Source organism: Panthera onca, chromosome D4 (genome assembly GCF_046562875.1).
Source record: "Panthera onca isolate mPanOnc1 chromosome D4, mPanOnc1 haplotype 2, whole genome shotgun sequence".
NCBI lineage: Eukaryota > Metazoa > Chordata > Mammalia > Carnivora > Felidae > Panthera > Panthera onca.
Window position 1 is genome coordinate 63,071,454 of NC_138351.1, and position 19,457 is coordinate 63,090,910.

Sequence of the window (19,457 nt, forward strand, 5' to 3'; positions counted from 1 at the left end):
TCATGAGATCGAGTCCCACATCGGACTCTGTGCTGACAGTATGGAGCCTACTTGGAATTCTCTCTCTGCCTTTCTCTCTGCCCCTCCCCTGCTTGCTCTCTGTCTCTGTCTCTCAAAATAAATAAATAAGCTTAAAAATTAAAATAAATAAAATAACTAAAAATGTTTTTAAAAAATAGAGATTACTTTTTAGAGCAGTTTTAGGTTACAGCAAAATTGAAACAGAAAGGCCATACACTCCTGGCCCCCAACACATGCATACGCCCCCACTATCAACATCCTATACCAGAGTGGTACATTTGTTAAAAGTGATAAGCCTACATTGATACATTCTTATCACATGAAGCCCACAAATTACATCAGACTTCATGCCTGGTGTAGGCTTTGACAAATGTATAATGTATCCACCATTAATTACAGTGTCATACAGAATAGTTTCACTGCCTGTGCTAGTCAGGATTCTCCAGAAAAACAGAACCAATAGGATATATATAAAAGAGGAGGTTTGTTATAGAAATTGGCTCGCTTGATTATGGAGGCTGAAAAGTCCCACGATCTGCTACCTCCAAACTGGAGAACCAGGAAAGCGGGCGGTATGATTCAGTGAATCTGAAAGCTTCAGAAGCAGGGGAGCAGATGGTGTGAGGCCGAGTCCCCAGGCTTGAGAATCAAGGGGATGAGTGGGCTGATGGTAGAAGTCCTGATGCAAGTCTGAAAGCTGGAAAACCAGGAACTCCTGTGTCTAAGGGCAGGTGACGCTGTCCCAGCTCAAGCAAAGAGAGCAAATTTCCCCTTCCTCCAACTTCCTGTTCTATTAAGGCCCTCGGTAGACTAGATGTTGCCCACCTGCATTGGTGGGGGCAACCTCCTTTACTCAGTCTGCCAATTCAAATGCTAATTTCTCTTGGAGACACGCTCACAGACACATGCAGAAATAATGTTTTCCAGCTGTCTGGATGTCCCTTATCCCAGTCAAGTTCACACACAGAATTAACTATCACACTGCCCTCTGAATCCCCGGTGCTCTGCCTAAGTATCCTTCCCTCCCTTGAGCCCTTGGCAACCACTGATCCATTTACTATCTCCATAGTTTTGCCTGTTTCCAAAAGGTCATTTAGTTGGGATCACACAATAGGTAGTCTTTTCATATTGGCTTCTTTTTCGCCTACTAATATGCACTAGTGATATTCGTGCAAGGGAAGTAATATTTCACTTGGGAATATCCTCCATGGCTTGATAGCTCATTCCTGTTTTCGCACTTATTTCCTTTCCATTCATTTCTGCTAAGTGCTGAATAATATTCCATTGTCTGAATGTATCACAGTTTAACCATCTATTCAGCTACTGAAGTACATCTTGGTTGCTTCCAAGTTTTGTAAATTATGAATAAAGCTACCCTTAACATCCACGTGCAGGTTTTTTTGGGTGGACATAAGTTTTAAATTCATTTGGGTAAATGACAGAGCACAATTACGTGATTGTATGGTAAGAATGGTTGTGTATGGAACCGCCACACTATTTCCAAAGTGGTTGCACCATTTTGCATTCCCACCAGCAATGAGTGAAGAGTTCCTGTTGTTCTACAGCCTCTTCAGCATTTGGTGTTTTCCGTGTTTTTGGGTTTTCAACCATTCTAATAGGTGTGTAGTGGCATCTTGTTAATTAATTGGGGCTTTTTTTGGTGTATGTGAACCATTATAATGGTTCTAAAAGTCAGAGCTGTACAAAAAGATATGAACAGAGAAGCATTGCTCTCCCCCAGGCCCACTACCCAGTTCCCATTTCCCTCTTCTTTCTATCCCTTTCCTGACCCATCCCAGTAAGTACCCAATCTCTTCAGTTTCTGGTTTATCCTTTCTATATTTCTTTTATAGAAATGAGCAGATACAAAGGGGTGCCTGGGTGGCTCCGTTGGTTAAGCATCCGACTTCTGCTCAGATTATGATCTCAGGGCTCATGAGTTCGAGCCCCACATGGGGCTCTGTGCTGACAGCTCAGAGCCTGAAGCCTGCTTCGGATTCTGTGTCTCCCTCTTTTTCTGCCCCTCCTCCACTTGTGTTCTGTCTCTCTCTCTCTCTCTCTCTCTCTCTCTCTCTCTCTCAAAAATAAATATTTTAACATTTAAAAAAACACAAATGAGATACAAGGATATTTTCTTATATCCCCTTTTGTCTTACATGAAGAGTAGCTAGTTTGGATACTTTTTTGCACTGCAAAATAGTTATTTGAAAGTCTGTTTCTGAAAACACATTATCTGGATACCCTGTGTGTCCATTTTTATTGTCTTGTCTTCTTATCTGCCTGCATATCTTTGATTGAGTGGTAGACATTTAATATAAAGAACTATAGAAATAACTTGAGACCTAAGATGATATTAATTCCTCCAGAAAGGATTTGCATTGGCTCCCAGCAGGCATTTAGGAGTGTGAACAATCCAAGATCACCTTAATCCGGTCTCCAGAATGAACAACCCGAGATCACCTTAACCCAGTCTCCAGAACTGAGATGATGCAAAGCTGCACTCAGTCGCTGCAAGGGTCAATTTACCACGCATTCCCCTTTTCTCCTAAAATAGAGCCCTCCAGGGTTCCAGTCCAAAAGAATGCTTCTTGCAAGGTTCTGGACTCCCAAATGTTGTCCTCTAGACCTTGAGGAAATGATTCCCCTAGGAACATATGGCCCCAAATGCCTTGCTCATCTCTGTTGGTTACCTGCTTCTCCTGTGTCTTGGCCCCCTATTTTTCCTGACTTGTTAGCCTTTTGATGTCTTCAGACAGGTGGTTTGTAATATTTTGTTAGGCTTTTCTATTGTCCTCAGTGGTGAGTATGCCTCAATTGTGCCATTATAGAAGTTCCTGCATTCCTTTTTACATTGAGTCTAAAATGTTTCATTTTAGATGTTGTATTTAGTGATTTTTCAAATAGGTGTGTTCTTTCCTCTTATTTTTAAATTCTTTTGTGTGTTTAATCAGTTCATGTGTGTGTGTGTGTGTGTGTGCATACTATTCTATTAGCTAAGTTCTTGCCAGTCTAATAATGCTATTGTGTCTGTTAACTCATTCATGGTAGATTGTTTCCTCATGCATTTTATAATTTCGGATTATGAAGTCATTTTCAGAAGGACCCCTCTGTGTGGCCTGAGTTGAGGGAATGCCATGTTAAAGCAATATTGTGTTTGCTTCTACAAAGCATCTTGCACCACCATCTTGGTTCTTATATGAATTTTTCCTATGGGTTAAGAATAAATGAAAATGAAACCACGTGAGGCAGAGAACTTGGGTTTCGAATTTTCAAAGGAGACTCTTTCCCCCATCCAGAACCCAGGCTAAGACAACCTTGCTTGTTGTTTCCCAGTGCTGGCAGTTAGATTTTTTTTTTTAATCTGGACTATCATTTCCCAAAGGATTTACCCCATCAGGAGTCCTGGCTTCATGCAGGGTCATGGTTCTAGCTAACTATCTGCCTGCAAGCCCTCATTTTCTGTCCTTGTCAGGATGTGCACAGCCAGATATTTAATAAGACCAACCGTTGCCCACTCCACCGCTACTATCTGCCCAGACGGCTGCTGGATCAGCTCACATGCTTAACACCCAGATTTTCAGTTTTCTCTTTATTTTTGGCCTCCCAAGGATTTCCTTTATTTTCTTGAAGGCACTATGGTGCTTGTAAGAGAGTGTTTATTGTACTTTAGTCAGCATTTGTAGGTTCTTTTTTTTTTTAATTTTTTTTAACGTTTATTTATTTTTGAGACAGAGAGAGACAAAGCATGAATGGGGGAGGGGCAGAGAGAGAGGGAGACACAGAATCGGAAGCAGCCTCCAGGCTCCGAGCCGTCAGCCCAGAGCCCAACGTGGGGCTCAAACTCACGGACCGCGAGATCGTGACCTGAGCTGAAGTTGGACACTCAACCGACTGAGCCACCCAGGCACCCCAGCATTTGTAGGTTCTTGTAATGGGAAGGATTTCAGGTTATCTAACATTCCATTGCTAGAAATAGAAGTTGAACGGTTTTTTTCTGATTAGAGTCACTACTATCATGGTGAAGCTATCGGACAAGTGTGAGTATTTTATGTGAAAAAATGGGCAGAATTGCCCTACTATGTAAGTTTGGGACAATAAATATTCTTTCCTTTTTTCCTTATCTCCCCAAGAATCATCCAGAGAACACTCTAAAGGCCGATCTGCCTGTGTCCACTTCAGCCCCAGTAAAGGCAATGATGGAAACAGGCATCCAGGAGTCTCCTCTGTTGAGAAGTCCGGAGGTGAGACAGTTGGTGAGCGGCGGTGTGACAAGGGGAAAGGCTTCTTGAAGCAGCCCTCCTGTATCAGGGCGGCTGGGCCTGATGAGGAAGGAGAGGACCCCGGTTGGGCAGCTGCAAGCCTTCCACAGCAGGATGGCCACCGGAAGCCCGGCAGGCGGCAGGACCCAGCACCCAAGGCCAGGTGTGCTTCCCAGAAAAGGCGCATTCAAGAGCTCAGAGGAGGAAGGGGCTCCCCGGCTGGTTCTAGCCGGCCTGGCAGTGCCAAGGGGGAGGTGGTCCACGCTGGGCAGCATCCTCTCCACCATCGGACACCAAGAAACAAAGTGACACAGGACAAGCTCGCAGGAGGGATCTACTCAGATTTGCCACAGAGCACAGAGGTGTTGAGGTCAGGAGTCAGGAAGCTGGGAACATCTGCCCTGTCTGAGGACACCCAGCTATCCAAGGAGACTGATCCAGCACCTGGTCCCCTCTCTGGGCAGAGTGTCAATATTGACCTTCTCCCCGTAGAACTGCGGCTGCAGATAATCCAGAGAGAAAGGAGCAGGAAAGAGCTGTTTCGCAAGAAGAACAAGGCGGCCGCGGTCATCCAGCGGGCCTGGAGAAGGTAGGACGATGGGGGTGCCACGAGTCTCTGATTCTGTGGTTGTCCTGATGCTCCTAACATGACACGCCCTGTGCTCAAGTGGCATTTTCTAGTGAATTCCACGTGCTGGCGTAAGGCCAATTTTACTGAACCCGCCCATAAAATTCACTCACGTGTAGGTCCTAGTTATTTACATTGGATGAGCTATTTGGAAGATGTTTTTGCCAAGAAAGGTAGGAAGCACCCAGGATAGCCTGGAGTCAAGGAAAAAAGCCTCAGTGTGTAACCAGGAAGCCTGAGTTTCGGGTTTCTGACAAGTTATCTGACCTCGGGCAAATCACGTGGCCTCCCTGACCCTCAGTTTCCTCACCTGTAAAATAGGATTTAGTAATCGCTGCACCCATCCTGTTTATACAGCAGGCTGCTGAGTGAGATAGTGTGCACTTCGTAATTTCTAAAGTACTACCCGTGGAAGATATTTTATTTTTCTTTTTATGTTTTTACTACCCACAAATTAGTCATACCCCAAGTACCTAAGCCAGGGTGCGGTTCAGGGGCTGAGTATTAAACATATTGCAACAACCTGTGAGAGCACCTGCCAAGCTCGGAATGTTGGGTAGGTGCTAGGAGTAGTGGTGGAGGCTCCCTGAAATACGGAGACAGATCTCTCCAGGCAGGAATCTCGGGAGGACCGGAGGAGTCCTTTGCGACCAGTTTTTCACATATTTCATAGTCTCCTCCGTCTATCTGCAGGCCCCACTAGGGCCTAAATCTACATTAGGCCTTAGTAATGACCAGCGTCTGGGGGAGGGCTGGAGCCACTGCCCGCAGCTGGGGGTCAGGTGGCCTCCATCTCCAGAGAGAGGAAGGTTGACGGGGGGAACAAAGCAAGCAAATCACTGCGAGCACAGGTGTGCCGCATGTCAACACCCTTGTCAGGAGATAAAAGGGCAGAGAGACCCTAACGTTGGCAGAGAAAGAGGAGAGAGCGGGAGAGGTTCTTGTGAGATCCAGGGAGAGGCCTCAGGGACTGTGGTATCAAGGACTGCCTGGCCGGAAGCCGGGCGATCTGCTCCATGCTGGCACGGCCTTTGCTACAGTGGGTCCTCGTGTCCGTTCAAGCTGCTGGTCTTATAAAGTCACCTCCTGCCTGAACCCCTTTGCTCTCCCAGCCATCCCAGGAAGCCATCACGATAGGGATCAGTGTTCCCATTTTTCAGGCAAGCAAATGGTCTCAGGAAACATGACTTGTCCTGGTGATACAGATCAGGCACTTGAAGCTCAGACTCAAGGGCCTTTCCCATATGTTCTCAGTAAAGGCAGTGTTTGCAGTGGTCAAGATAACGGCAGCGGAGGCCGGCCTCACGCTCTTCACCTTAGAACAGGCTGGGGGAAAAGGGCTGCCTGGATGGTGCTCACGCTCGTCAAGGTAATGTTGTTACAGGGGGATGTTTTATTACTGTCATTAATACTAGTACTTGGCGTTATTAAGCACTTGTGCCAGATGCTGTTCTAAGTAGTTTTATGTGTGTTAACATTTTTTTTTTAAATATGGAACGCTTCATGAATTTGTGTGTCATCCTTGTGCAGGGGCCACGCTAATCTTCTCTGTGTCGTTCCAATTTTAGTATGTGCTGCCGAAGCGAGCACTGTGTTAACGGATTTAATCCTTCCCAATAACCGTGTGAGGCACTGTTATCCCCCATTTCACAGATGAGGAAACTGAAGCACAGAGAACTTAACCCACCAAGGTTGCAGAGCTAATAAGTGCTGTACTGGCTTGAAGCAGAGATAGTCTGACTCTGAAGCCATAGATGGGGATGGTCCTTGCTCTCCCTCCTTGGGGAGTTCTGCCAGGATGTGCACTGGCTACCGTCCCAGAGGAACTTTTTAAGTATTTCAGCTGAAACTTGGGATCGAAACAAGCCAACAAGGTGTACCATATCAGGCCCCACAGCTGCTCCCTAGCTGAAATGCCTTCCAGTCAAGCTGTTTCTTTGACTGCTTTGAAGAGTCAGAAGCTGACAGGTCCTGTCCGTAAGTGTGCATAGCAGCAAATGAGCCTTCAGTCATCCCCCCAGGAACAGTGGACTCATAGTCTGTAGGCCCATCTGGGGAGGCAATTACACAGGCCCTCTGGCTGCACCATTGTGCAATTCTGAGATGGGACTTTGACTCCCAAAGGGATTGTGGGATGCTGCGCATTGTGGGAAGTCGCGTGTCTGGTGACAGTAGAAACAGTTCCATTGATTCTGTTATACAGCCTGTGCATCTTCTGTTTTAAGTATGGGAGCTCACAGCATTGTCCTGGAGCAGGGTATGGTGTCTGACACGAAACCTAAGGACCAACGAGGGGTGGGGTAGAGCACAGGGCTTGGCACACGCGTGCTCCACAAATGCAGACTATCATAGGAGACATGTTGAGGACAGAGACGGGCAGACTGGGAAACGGGCAGGGGTAGGGCGAGCAGTGTGAACCTTGGGCCCTGAGGCGGTGAGTGAGGCTTAGTCTTAACGTGTGAATCTTATTACCAATCAAGACTTTATTTTCAATGTTGAAACTGGATACTGGATGACCTAAGTGAGGCTGGAGAGTTGCTGAGGCTGAGAGCAGTTGTTGTGTTAAACACTTCCGTCTTAATCTAAACATTTGTAAACTACCTTCCTATCAGCTCTTCTCTAGCATGTTGTGAGGTCAGTAAGCAAGGCCGGGCTGGACCATAAGGAGAGCCGTGAGCACTGGGCTGATAGGGATGACTGGGCATCTTAGGACTCTCAACAAACCAGAAGTGCTATTTTCCTTGAAAATAGAAGAACAGAGGCTGTTACTCTAACCCCTGGCACCATCCTATCATCTGGACAGAGACTCAAAAGTCTGCATTCCGCTATTAGGTGGAAGCTGTACACAGTGAAAGCCAACACCTGGGCTTCCCAGTGAGTTTTCTGCCCACAAACCAAAGAGGCCGAACTATGGAGCAGTATTGCCCCGTTATCTCCAGCTTTTCTCCATAGTTGGCTTTTTGGAAGCGTGATCTATACTCTAGTAGAGAGGTGCCTGGTTTGGCATGCTACAGGAAAAAGAAGAGTCATGCAGTTTGAGTGAAATCGGCCTTTAGGACAAGAGAGAAGTACCTAGTACCTGCGCCTAGTACCACAAAGACTTCTCAGCAGACTTCAGGAAGACGTCATTTCCCATTTGGTGTATGGTAAAATCAGACATGGGGCCTGTTGCTTTCTGCAGCACCTTATAAGCTCACTAGTAACTCATCAGCTACCAACCCGATAATGAACAGTGATGCAGGTTTCCTTGAGAGGCTCCAAAACAGCTGTGTTCAGTAAGTTTTAGAGTGCATGTGGATAGACCCCACCAACCCAACGTTAGATGTAAAGACAGCCATCATCCCCATGTCCCATACCTTTCTCCCACTCCAGGCCCCACCCTGCAACAGAATGAACCTAGTAAAATACAGCTCTTACTTTTGCCATCCTTTTTAAAACCCTTTGCCGATGCCCACTAAGTACATAGTACAGATCAAAGTCCTTAGCAGTATTTGGCCGTTAGACCAGACGGCACCGAGTTTGAATGTTGGTCTCTCCTGGCTCTAGCTGTGAGACCTTCTGCAAGTTACTCAGCCTCTTTCCCCACCAGTTTCATTGAGCTGTAACTGACCTACAGCCTTGTATAAGGTGTACAGCATAATGACTTGGCTTACATATATGATTCCTATGAAATGATTACCACAATAAGTTTAGTTAACATCCATTATCTCAGGGAGATACTTAAATTGGTTTTTTTTCCCCTTGTGATGAGAACTTTTAGGATTTACTCTCATCAACTTTCATATAGACCATAAAGCAGTGTTAACTATAGTTATCATGTTGTCCATTATATCCCCAGCACTTATTTATCTCATAACTGTAAGTGTGTATCTTTTGGATCATCTACACCCAGTTCCTCCTCCCCTCACCCGTTGCCTCTGGTAACCACAAATTTGATCTTTTAAGATTACACGTAAGAGTAAAACCATACAGTATTTCTTTCTGACTTCACTTAGCATAATGCCCTCAAGGGCCATCCGTGTTGCCACAAATGGCAGCATTTCCTTCTTTTTATGGCTGAATAATATTCTACTGTGTATATACACCACCATTTCTTTATTGATTCACCCATGGGTGGACACTTCCATGTCTTGCCTATTGTAAATAATGCTAATGTGAACGTGGAGACGCAGGTATCTCAACAGTTTTTCATCTCCTTCTATATAAATCCCCAGAAGTGGAATTGATGCATCATATGGTAGCTCTATTTTTAACTCTTTGAGGGAAATCCATACTGCTTTCCATAGTGGCCAAACCAATTTACTGTCCCATCAACAGTGCACAAGACTTCCATTTTCTGCACACCCTCACCAACATTTGTTACCTCTTGTCTTTTGATAATTGCCATCCTAACAGACATGATGTGGTATATCATTGTGATTTTGATTTGTATTTCCCCTATTATTAATGATGTTGAGCACCTTCTTGTGTACCTGTTGTCCATTCATGTATCTTCTTTGGAAAAATGTCTATTCAGGTCCTTTGCCCATTTTTATCAATGGATTATTTGGGGTTTTTTGCTATTTAGTTGTAGGAGTTCCTTATATATTTTAGATAATAACCTCTTATCAGATACATGAGTTGTAAATATTTTTCCTCTTCCATAGTTGTCTTTTAATTTTGTTGATTATTTTGCTGTGCTGAATCTTTTTACTTTGTAGCCCTGCTTGTTTGTTTGTGCTTTCAGTGTCCTATCCAAAACAAACAAACAAAAACAAAACAAATCTGGCAACATATCTGTCAGGGGGCTTTTTTCCTGGGTTTTCTTTTAGGAATTTCTGGTCTTACATTTAAGGCTTTTTAATCCATATCAAGTCTATTTTTGTGAGTGGTGTAAGATAGGGGTCTAGTTTCATTCTTTTACGTGTGAATATCCAGTTTTTCCAGCACCATCTATAAAACAAATGGTCTTTCCTCCATGGAGTGTGCTTGGCTCCCTTGTCAAATATAATTGACCATATACGCATGGGTTTATTTCTAGGATTTTAGTTCTCTTCCATTGGTCTATGCATCTATTTTTATGCTGGTACCATACTGTTTTGATTACTATGAGTTTATAATAAAGCTTGAAATCAGGAAGTATGATACTTCTCTCTTTGTTCTTCTTTCTCAGGATTGCTTTGGCTATTTGGGTACTTTTATGGTTCCATGTAAATTTTATAATTGTTTTTCCTACTTCTATAAAAAATGCCACTGGAATCTTAATAGGGATTTCACTGAATCTATAGATGACTTTGGGTACTATGGATGTTATAATATTCCTGCAATCCGAGAAGACAGAATATCTTTCTATTTATTTGTGTCTTCAATTTATTTCATCGGTGTTTTGTAGTTTTCAGTAGAGATCTTTCACTTCTTCAGTTGAATTTATTCCTATCTTACTGTTTTTGGTGCTGTTGTAAATGGGGGTCATTTTATTAGTTTTGCAGATAATTTTTTAGTGTATGGAAATGTCACTTATTTTTGTATGTTAACTTTGTATCCTACAACTCTACTGACTTTGTTCATTAGCTCTAACACTTTCTGGAGTCATGAAGTTTTTCTATATGTAAAATCATCTGCAAATAGAGACAGAGTCACTTCTTCCTTTCTTTATGTGATGCCTTTTATTTCTTTTTCTTGCCTGACTGCTCTAGCTAGGACTTCCAGTACTGTGTTGAATAGGAGTTGTGAGTGGGCACCCTGGTCTTGTTCCCATTCTCAGAGGAAAAGTTTTCAACTTTTCACCACTGATGTTAACTGTGGACTTGTCATGTTGCCGTTATTATGTTGAGGTACATTTCTTATATACCTAATTTGTTAAATTTTTACCATGAACAGATGTCAAATTTTGTAAAAATGCTTTTTCTGCTTCTATTGTGATAATCGTATGATTTTATTAACATGATGTAGAACATTGACTATATACTTTGTTTCTTCTTGATTCAGTCTTACAGGTTTCTAATAACTTCCATTACTTCTATGTTGTCCAGTTTGTCATATAGCATCTTATGGTTGTTCCAGTTCATAGTAGTATCTTATGGTCCTTTGCCTTTCTATTGGGGATCAGTTGTAATGTCTCCTTTTTTAATCATAATTTTGATTTGGATCATCTCTCTTTTTGCCTTGGTTAGTCTAGCTAAAGTTTTGTCAATTTTGTTTCTTTTCAAAGAACCAAGTCTTCGTTTTGTTAATCTTCTGTTGTTTTCCTGCTCTTATTTCTGCTCTAATCTTTATTATTTCCTTCCTTCTAACTTTGGACTTAGTTTGTTCTTTTCCTACTTTCTTAAAGAGTAGGTTATCAGATCTTTCTTCTTTTTTTTTTTTAATATATGAAATTTATTGTCAAATTGGTTTCCATACAACACCCAGTGCTCATCCCAAAAGGTGCCCTCCTCAATACCCATCCCCCACCCTCCCCTCCCTCCCACCCCCCATCAACCCTCAGTTTGTTCTCAGTTTTTAAGAGTCTCTTATGCTTTGGCTCTCTCCCACTCTAACCTCTTTTTTTTTTTTTTTTTTTCCCTTCCCCTCCCCCATGGGTTTCTGTTACGTCTCTCAGGATCCACATAAGAGTGAAACCATATGGTATCTGTCTTTCTCTGTATGGCTTATTTCACTTAGTATCACACTCTCCAGTTCCATCCACATTGCTACAAAAGGCCATATTTCATTCTTTCTCATTGCCACGTAGTATTCCATTGTGTGTATAAACCACAATTTCTTTATCCATTCATCAGTTGATGGACATTTAGGCTCTTTCCATAATTTGGCTATTGTTGAGAGTGCCGCTATAAACATTGGGGTACAAGTGCCCCTATGCATCAGCACTCCTGTATCCCTTGGATAAATTCCTAGCAGTGCTATTGCTGGGTCATAGGGTAGGTCTATTTTTAATTTTCTGAGGAACCTCCACACTGTTTTCCAGAGCGGCTGCACCAATTTGCATTCCCACCAACAGTGCAAGAGGGTTCCTGTTTCTCCACATCCTCTCCAGCATCTATAGTCTCCTGATTTGTTCATTTTGACCACTCTGACTGGCGTGAGGTGATATCTGAGTGTGGTTTTGATTTGTATTTCCCTGATGAGGAGCGACGTTGAACATCTTTTCATGTGCCTATTGGCCATCCGGATGTCTTCTTTAGAGAAGTGTTTATTCATGTTTTCTGCCCATTTCTTCACTGGGTTATTTGTTTTTTGGGTGTGGAGTTTGGTGAGCTCTTTATAGATTTTGGATACTAGCCCTTTGTCCGATATGTCATTTGCAAATATCTTTTCCCATTCCGTTGGTTGCCTTTTAGTTTTGTTGAGATCTTTCTTGATTCTTAATGTAGGCATTTATTACTCTGAACTTCCCTCTTAAAACTGTTGTTGCTGCATTCTATAAGTTTTGGTGTGTTTTATTTCATTTTGGTCTCAAGATACTTTGTTTTCCTTTTATTCATTCTTTGATCCAGTGGTTGCTCAGGAAAAATGTTAACTTCGATTTATTTGTGAATTTCCCAGTTTTCCTAGAATTGATTTCTAGTTTCATGCCATTGTAGTTATGGTTACTTTTATTACCTTTTTTAATGTTTTTTTAAGTTTATTTTGAGAGAGGTTGAGAGATCACAAGCGGGGGAGGGTCAGAGAGAGGGAGAAAGAGAATCCCAAGGAGGCTCCATGTTGTTAGCACAGAGCTGGATGCAGGCCTCTATCTCACAAACCATGAGATCATAACCTGAGCTGAAATCAAGAGTCAGACACTTAACCAACTAAGCCACCAGGTGCCCCTTAAGTTTTTAAACTTTTAAAAGTACATAATGCACAACCATTATCATATTACAAATTCTAATTTTGACTATATGTTTACTATTACCAGTGAGTTTTAGGCTACCTTAAGTATTTATGATGTTAACTAGCATCCTTTTACTTTCATAGAATTCCCGTTATCATTTCTTACAAGGAAGGTCTAGTAAGATTATGAGCTACTTCAGTTTTAGTTTGTTTTTTCTCTCTTTCATTTCTAAAGGACAGTTTTGCCAACTATAGAATTCTTGACAGTTTTTTCCTTTAATATTTTTAATATATCATCCTGTTCTCTCCTGGCCTGAAAATTTTTTGTTGAGAAGTGCATTCATAGTTATAATTTTTCTTTTACTTATTTCAACATTAGACTCATGACAATATAGTGTGTCTCAGTGTAGCACTATTCAGGTTCTATTTAGAGTCCTTTCAGCTTCATGGATCTCAATGTCCATTTCTCTCTCCAAGTTTGAGAAACTTTCAGCTGTTACTGCCCTAAATATATTTTCTGTCCCATTCTTTTTCTCTTCTCAAATTCCCATAATGCAATTCATTTTAGCATGTCCTATATAAGTCCCATATACCTTCTTCACTTTTTCATTCTTTTTTCCTTCGCTCCTCTGACTACATAATTTTAAATGCCCTGTTTTCTAGGTCACAGATTCTTTCTTCTACATGGTCGAGTCTGATTTTCAAGTTCTCTATTGAATTCTTCAGTTCAGACATTGTATTTTTCAGCTCTAGGATTTCTTTTTCTGCACCCCCCCATTTTTCTTTGTTGAATTTCTCATTTTGTTCATGCATTATTTTGCTAATTTTATTTAGTTGTCTGTGCATTCTTGTAATTCACTAAACTTTTTTAAAGAATTCTGAATTGTTTGTAGAACAGTTTACAGATCTCCATGTCCTTTTTTTAAAAATTTTAATGTTGTCTTTTTGAGAGCACACGTGCGTGCACAGGTCGGGGAGGGGCAGAGTGGGAGGGAGACACAGAATATGAAGTAGGCTCCAGGCTCTGCACTGTCGGCACACAGCCTGGTATGCAGCTCGAACTCACGAACCACGAGATCATGACCTAAGCCAAAGTCAGATGTTTAACCAAGTGAGCCAACCCAGGTGCCCCTTGCAGATCTCTATTTTAGAGTCAGTTACCAGAACTTTATTAGCTTCCTTTGGCATGGTCATGTCTACCTGATTCTTTTGTGATTCCTAATTTCTGATGCTGCTATCTCAACATTTGAAGAAGTGGTCTACTCTTCCATACTTCATAGGTTTGCTTTAACCAAGAGTTCTTCACCAGGCAGCTCAGTTTGGGTTTCTGGACATGTCTACTAGTAACATTCTTGGGCAGATGAAGGTTGCTTTTAAGGCAGTCTGTTTTTGGGCAGGGCAAGCTCTGAGGTTGGGGTGGGGCAAGGGGTGGGGTGTGCTGCTAGCTGGGAATAGTTGAATAGGACTGCTGAGTTGGTTCTCTGCCCAAGCAAGGCTTTAGGATGGGCTCTGCAGTTGCCTGGGTTTTCTAGTCAGGCTTACTAGTAGGTGGGGCTATGAAGTCACTTCCCTGAACTGACAGAGCAGCAGGACAGGCCGTAGGGCCTGCACAGGTTGTTTGGGGACTCAAGTCAGACAAGATTGTGCATGGAGTTTCCTGGCCAGGTGGGGGCCACCAGTTTTGCTGTGCAGACAGGGATAATACCAGGCTGTGTTTTCTCTTCAAGTGCCCTATAAGAAGGGCTTTGGATGGGCTACACAGCTTCCTGTGTGATCTGGCTAGGTTTCCTGGTCAGATGGGCTGAAGGCTCTATTCAGCAATGGCTAGGGCTATGAATCACTTGCCCTGTTCATGGAGAGCATGAGAACCAGCTCCAAGGCCTAAAGTTTTGTGGCTGACTCAAGCTGACCTGCACCCCAAGGTCCCTGGCTATACAGGGTCACGGTTTTCGCTTTGCAGATAACCAGCTCTACCTGCTATACCTCTCCAGGTGGTCTGTCCAGGCTTTGGTCAGGTAGGGCCAGGAGCAACACTCATGTGTGGGCCAGGTTATGCCTCAGCTCCCCTGCCTGAGTTGAAGCAGACCAGACTTCCAGGGTTGACAAGGCTCTTTAAGAACCACTCAGGCACCCTGCTGAGTTCCCTGGTCAGACCGCACCTCTGTTTTGGCTCTGCAGATGAGCAAAATTAAAGATTGGGACTACTACTTGGACACTGCAGGTAGGAACTTGGTCTGCAAAGACCCACATCCTGGTTGTTGCAAGCCCCTACCTTCCCCATCACAGACTCCCAGTGGCCAAGTCCCACAGATTCCCCATGGGATGAGACCGGAGTGGGGGCTCCCAAGAAGTGACCTACAATGCTGGAGGTGCTGGATTCCGCCCTGGGTTCCCTTTTCCCATTTGAGGAACCATAGGCTAAAGTCACTTTGGTGTGGTGCTACACCAGCCTGATGGAGGGGCAGTGCAGTCTGCATGTAGCTGTTCCTCATATCCCATTGTAGTCTGTCTTGGCCCCTGTGGTGCATGGGGCTGCAGCCTCTCTCCCATGTTCTAGGACTTTCTCAGTGGTGTCTTATCCGTGAATAGTTGTTAGTTGTTGTTTTTGTAAGGGGAAGTAAGGAACAACCTATGTTGTCATCCTGGTGTGATGTGCCATCTACTCAGCCCTGTCTACTTGATGGATTTTCACCTTTATCATGAGGAATGTGCCTGACATGTAACAGGCTCTGAACAAATGTTGGCTCCTTCTACAGTGTAGCCTAGCCTTCCATCCTTCTTCACAAAATACACAATGCTTCGTACACCTCTCATTACTTTCCTGGCACAAATGTCCATATCTCCACTTAGGCCAGTTCTGCCTAGAGTACCCTTCTCTGCCCAGTAAGCTCCTATGCATCCTTTAAAACCCAGCACAAGTATCAGCCTTATAAAGCCTTACCAGACCACCAAGAATTATCAGTCTCACATGATCTCATGCAATCTAGCTCCTCGGTTTTACATAGTACTTCTCATTTATTTACACATTACACATTACACATTGCCCACCCTGAGGGCAGACTCATCTGATTCCTAGTTCAGGAACTGTTTGATTTAAAAAAAAAAAATAATGATTTTTTTTTTCAACATTAAACCTACTGCCACTGTAAATTAGGAATGGGAGCTTAAATGAATCTCCCAGTTCAGCAAACTATACCTATAGCTTCTAGGAACCCAAAGGAAACTTTCTTTTCTCAGTACTGTGATCTTAAAGTCTCTCCTCTCTTCTGACCTCACCAGCTACCAGCTTAGGAAGCACCTGTCCCACCTTCTGCACATGAAGCAGCTTGGAACCAGAGATGTGGACAGATGGAACCAAGAGTGCCTGGCATTGCTGCTCCAAGTTTGGAGAAAAGAACTGGAACTAACCCCCCCAAAGACCACTGCAGTAAGCAGGACCACGAAGAGTTCATCCAAGGGCAGCTCAGGCACAAAGTCCACCAGACACTTAGTACTCAAGCAAATCTACGGTAAATGTCCTTCTGGGCACGTTGTAGTTGACAACAAGCACCCCCAGAGTGTTGCATCAGAATCTGAAATGGGATTTAATTACACTGGGCAAAACTCCATTCAGATAGGAACTTTACTTCCAAGAACCAAGAGAATTTTCAACACACATTTAATGCCTCCCCTCCAGCAATTCTAGCTCAGAACTGGTTTGATGATGCATTCTGGCATCTCAATCAAGAGGTCTTCTGCTGGCCTTCATTACCCTTTAAACCCTTCCAGACCACTGCTTGGGTCCTCCCCTTATATTACCCATTTGGAGGGCTCCAGAAGCAGGAACACCTTGCCTGCCTCACTTTGACCTTCCTTATGCTAAAATAGTACAGGGCTGCCCATCTGTGGGAATGCCCCAGACCCACGCACAATAGTAAATACTTGCTCAGCAGACGAATTGCTTTAAATTGGAACATTTTCAGCTCTGGAAAGAACCCATTCAAATAAACTCAGCAGAGAAGAGGCCTAGATAGCTCCCCAAAAGAAAAAAGTTGAGCCAAGGCACTTGAGAAATAGATCTGCAGCCCAGGCAGCAAAATCTCAGGACTTTACTCTGGGCCTACATGGTATTTCCACACTATACCTAATTTCTCTTGGCAGATATCAACAAGCTCAAGTCTTTACCTCAAAAAGGAACTTAGAACTTGGTGAGGCCACAGCTAACCTTGGTCAGAGAGGAATAGTCACTGTTGGTTGATTTCAGGTTGTTCTCAAGAAGGGAAAGTTCCTCATCCCACAAGATCTTCCAAAGCCCATCCGGTGCTGCATCTCAATTCAGGTAAGGTAGCCACTGCACTGGCAAAGCAGATTGGGAAGACAATGTGGGGAAGCATTTGCCTTTTTTGTTTCATCCTCAAAGATGGAAGACATGAGGATAGAGATTGCTAGGGATATTGGAAATCCAATATGGTCATTTCCTTTGAGGTGTACATGTTTTTCATTCCCCTTTCATGGAATTATTACTGCAATCAACATGCCTCCCTAACAGGCAAGTTATTTTCACAACCACAAGTTGTTAACATTACCTCCAGTAGAGACAATAAATGGTACTTTTACATACTTGTTCACATGAAGGGGGGAAAATGAAAATGCAGTCATTCTTCAAAGTAATACCTTGGGAATTCTTGTTCTGTATTGATTTCACATTAAGATTCTTCATCTCCTTCCCAAACTTGAGAGGTTCCTTAACCACAAATTCTGGCCTTTGCCTTTCACGGCCCCATGAAGGGGACATGTAATATTTAATAACACGTCCTGTTCAGGCTTCACTGTGCACAATTTCACTCATGCTCAGGGAACTTTCTTTTCAACTGCAAGACAAGAGTATTTTACTCTGGGCCCCCTTCATTCACACCAGCATTAAATCTGGGTGATAAGTTCAGTGCTGTCAGCAGTTAATGCCAGATCCAGTGTTGTTCATGGGTGGCTATGGCAACACGCTCCCCCCACCCCACCCTTGCTGATCCAGTCATCCTGCAGGAATAGAGTGCAGCTGGAAGGTGAACAATGACTGTCAGCGTGAACTTTAACATTCATTTAGTTTTTGATTGGGGGGGGGGGGGGGAACCTGGAGGTAGGGGACAGTGTAATTACTGCCCAATCTTTAATATGGGTTGGGCAACTCATGTAATATAGGCAGGCTGATCAGGGAGTAGCGGATAGGGTAGTTACAACTGTGGGCCTTGATTCCTTTGAAACTTTCCATGTTTAAAAAAAAAAAAAGCTTTTGTTCTACTTGAATGAATTGAAAATTAGTTTCAAAAACAATGGTCAGACAGAACTACCAGAAAAGTCGCATTTAAATAAAACATTTTTTTTACTTAGTCCTGGGTTTTTCTCTTGAGACCATCAGAAATCATAAAAATGAGGTGTTTAGAAACACAAAAGGTTTTTAGTCAAAGGGTTTAGTTAAGGGACGAATAAACAAACTCAAATATACTTAGTGGTTTTTTGGGATTTCACATGAACAAGTAGCTTGTTTGTCCTACACATGTAATTCTAAGTGGCTTGAAAACAGACGAGGTCTTAAGAGAATCTTTCCTAACCCTAAATGGGGGAACACAAGGTTTTGTTAAGTCTACACATGTACATTAAGGCACTATCCAGTGAGCTGATTATCAGAGCTGCTAATTAGTGTAGCTGGAGCCCATATATGTTTCATACAGAAAGCATCTATAAATAGTTTCCATGGAAATGGGCATCTGTGATTCCACATTGCAGAAATTTCTGTGTGTCAGTTGTGCCCAACTGAACCAAAAAGAGAACATTAATTTTGGTCTTCTCCATGAATAAAAATGTTAGTTCATTTTTTTGCTTTGAGAATTCCATGGGGTTAAGGATCTTCTGATTTGCTCACTGTCCTATTCACTTTTAGGAAATTATTTGGCACACAGTAGGTGCTCAAATACTTGAGCAAGGATTGTTGCTCCCAACTTCCAGCATAGGAGAGGCTTTAGTAGTGCCTTTACCTCTTTAAAGAGGAAGCAGAAAGTGAGCTGGATATAGCAAAGTATATAGCCTCCTGCGCCTGTGTTTCTCTACATGCATTTGGGAGATTCCACAACTCCTGTTTTCTCTAGTCCTTCAACAGCAACCCCCGTATACCACCCACAAAATAGCAGCATAGTATTGGTCAGAGAGCATATACATATAACTTATATATGTATATAAATATATAACCTCCAGGGTGCACCTGGGTGGCTCAGTTAAGCATCTGACTCTGGATTTCGGCTCAGGTCATGATCTCATGGCAGTGAGATCAAGCCCTGTGTTAAGCTCTGTGATGAGCATGGAAGCCTGCTTGAGATTTATTCATTTTCTACCCCCACCCCCCCCCAACGACTCCCTTCTGCCTCTCTCCCTTGCCTGGGCTCACACTCCTAAATTTGGGAGCCCTTCTTTTTAAATATAAAAGAATTACCTTTAAAAAGCCCATTCCAATGAATGGAATAACCATGGCTCAAGTGATGACTACTAATGATAACCCCTTTGTATGAATGCAGAATATTCCTGCCCATCTACAGATGGGTATACAGATAAGTCAAGACTTGATACAGTAAAGGCAGCCAGAAACAGAATTCAGTATCAGTAGTTCACTTTAAATAACCATAATAAAACCAGGAGAGAAAAAGTAAGACATGTTTGTAACTTTCTGAAACTACTCACCTTTCATGTTTGCTCCTTTGCTCCAGAGAGGAAAAACAGAGCAATTTGGC

At 43.0% G+C, this 19,457-nt stretch overlaps 1 protein-coding gene, 1 long non-coding RNA gene and 1 other non-coding gene across 6 annotated transcripts in view; 2 read left to right on the forward strand and 1 right to left on the reverse strand.

The window, feature by feature from the left end:
* The window catches only part of LOC132663150 (uncharacterized), a 218,377-nt gene that overhangs the window by 196,801 nt on the left and 2,119 nt on the right, over positions 1-19,457 (forward strand). The window lies entirely within an intron of this gene.
* The window catches only part of INVS (inversin), a 156,161-nt gene that overhangs the window by 135,081 nt on the left and 1,623 nt on the right, over positions 1-19,457 (forward strand). For 2 of the 4 annotated variants that reach the window (XM_078436647.2, XM_078436649.2), the window contains 3 exons: positions 4,152-4,869; positions 15,982-16,211; positions 16,946-17,020. In XM_078436647.2, the coding sequence (XP_078292773.1) occupies positions 4,152-4,869; positions 15,982-16,211; positions 16,946-17,020 (1,023 nt within the window). Of the gene's footprint in view, positions 1-4,151; positions 4,870-15,981; positions 16,212-16,842; positions 17,021-19,457 lie in introns of those variants that run through there. The other 2 variants (XM_078436650.2, XM_078436648.2) reach the window with 2 other exon arrangements.
* LOC132663994 (U6 spliceosomal RNA) lies at positions 6,394-6,496 on the reverse strand. Its single transcript, XR_009603368.1, has one exon. It is a non-coding gene; the product is annotated as a U6 spliceosomal RNA (small nuclear RNA).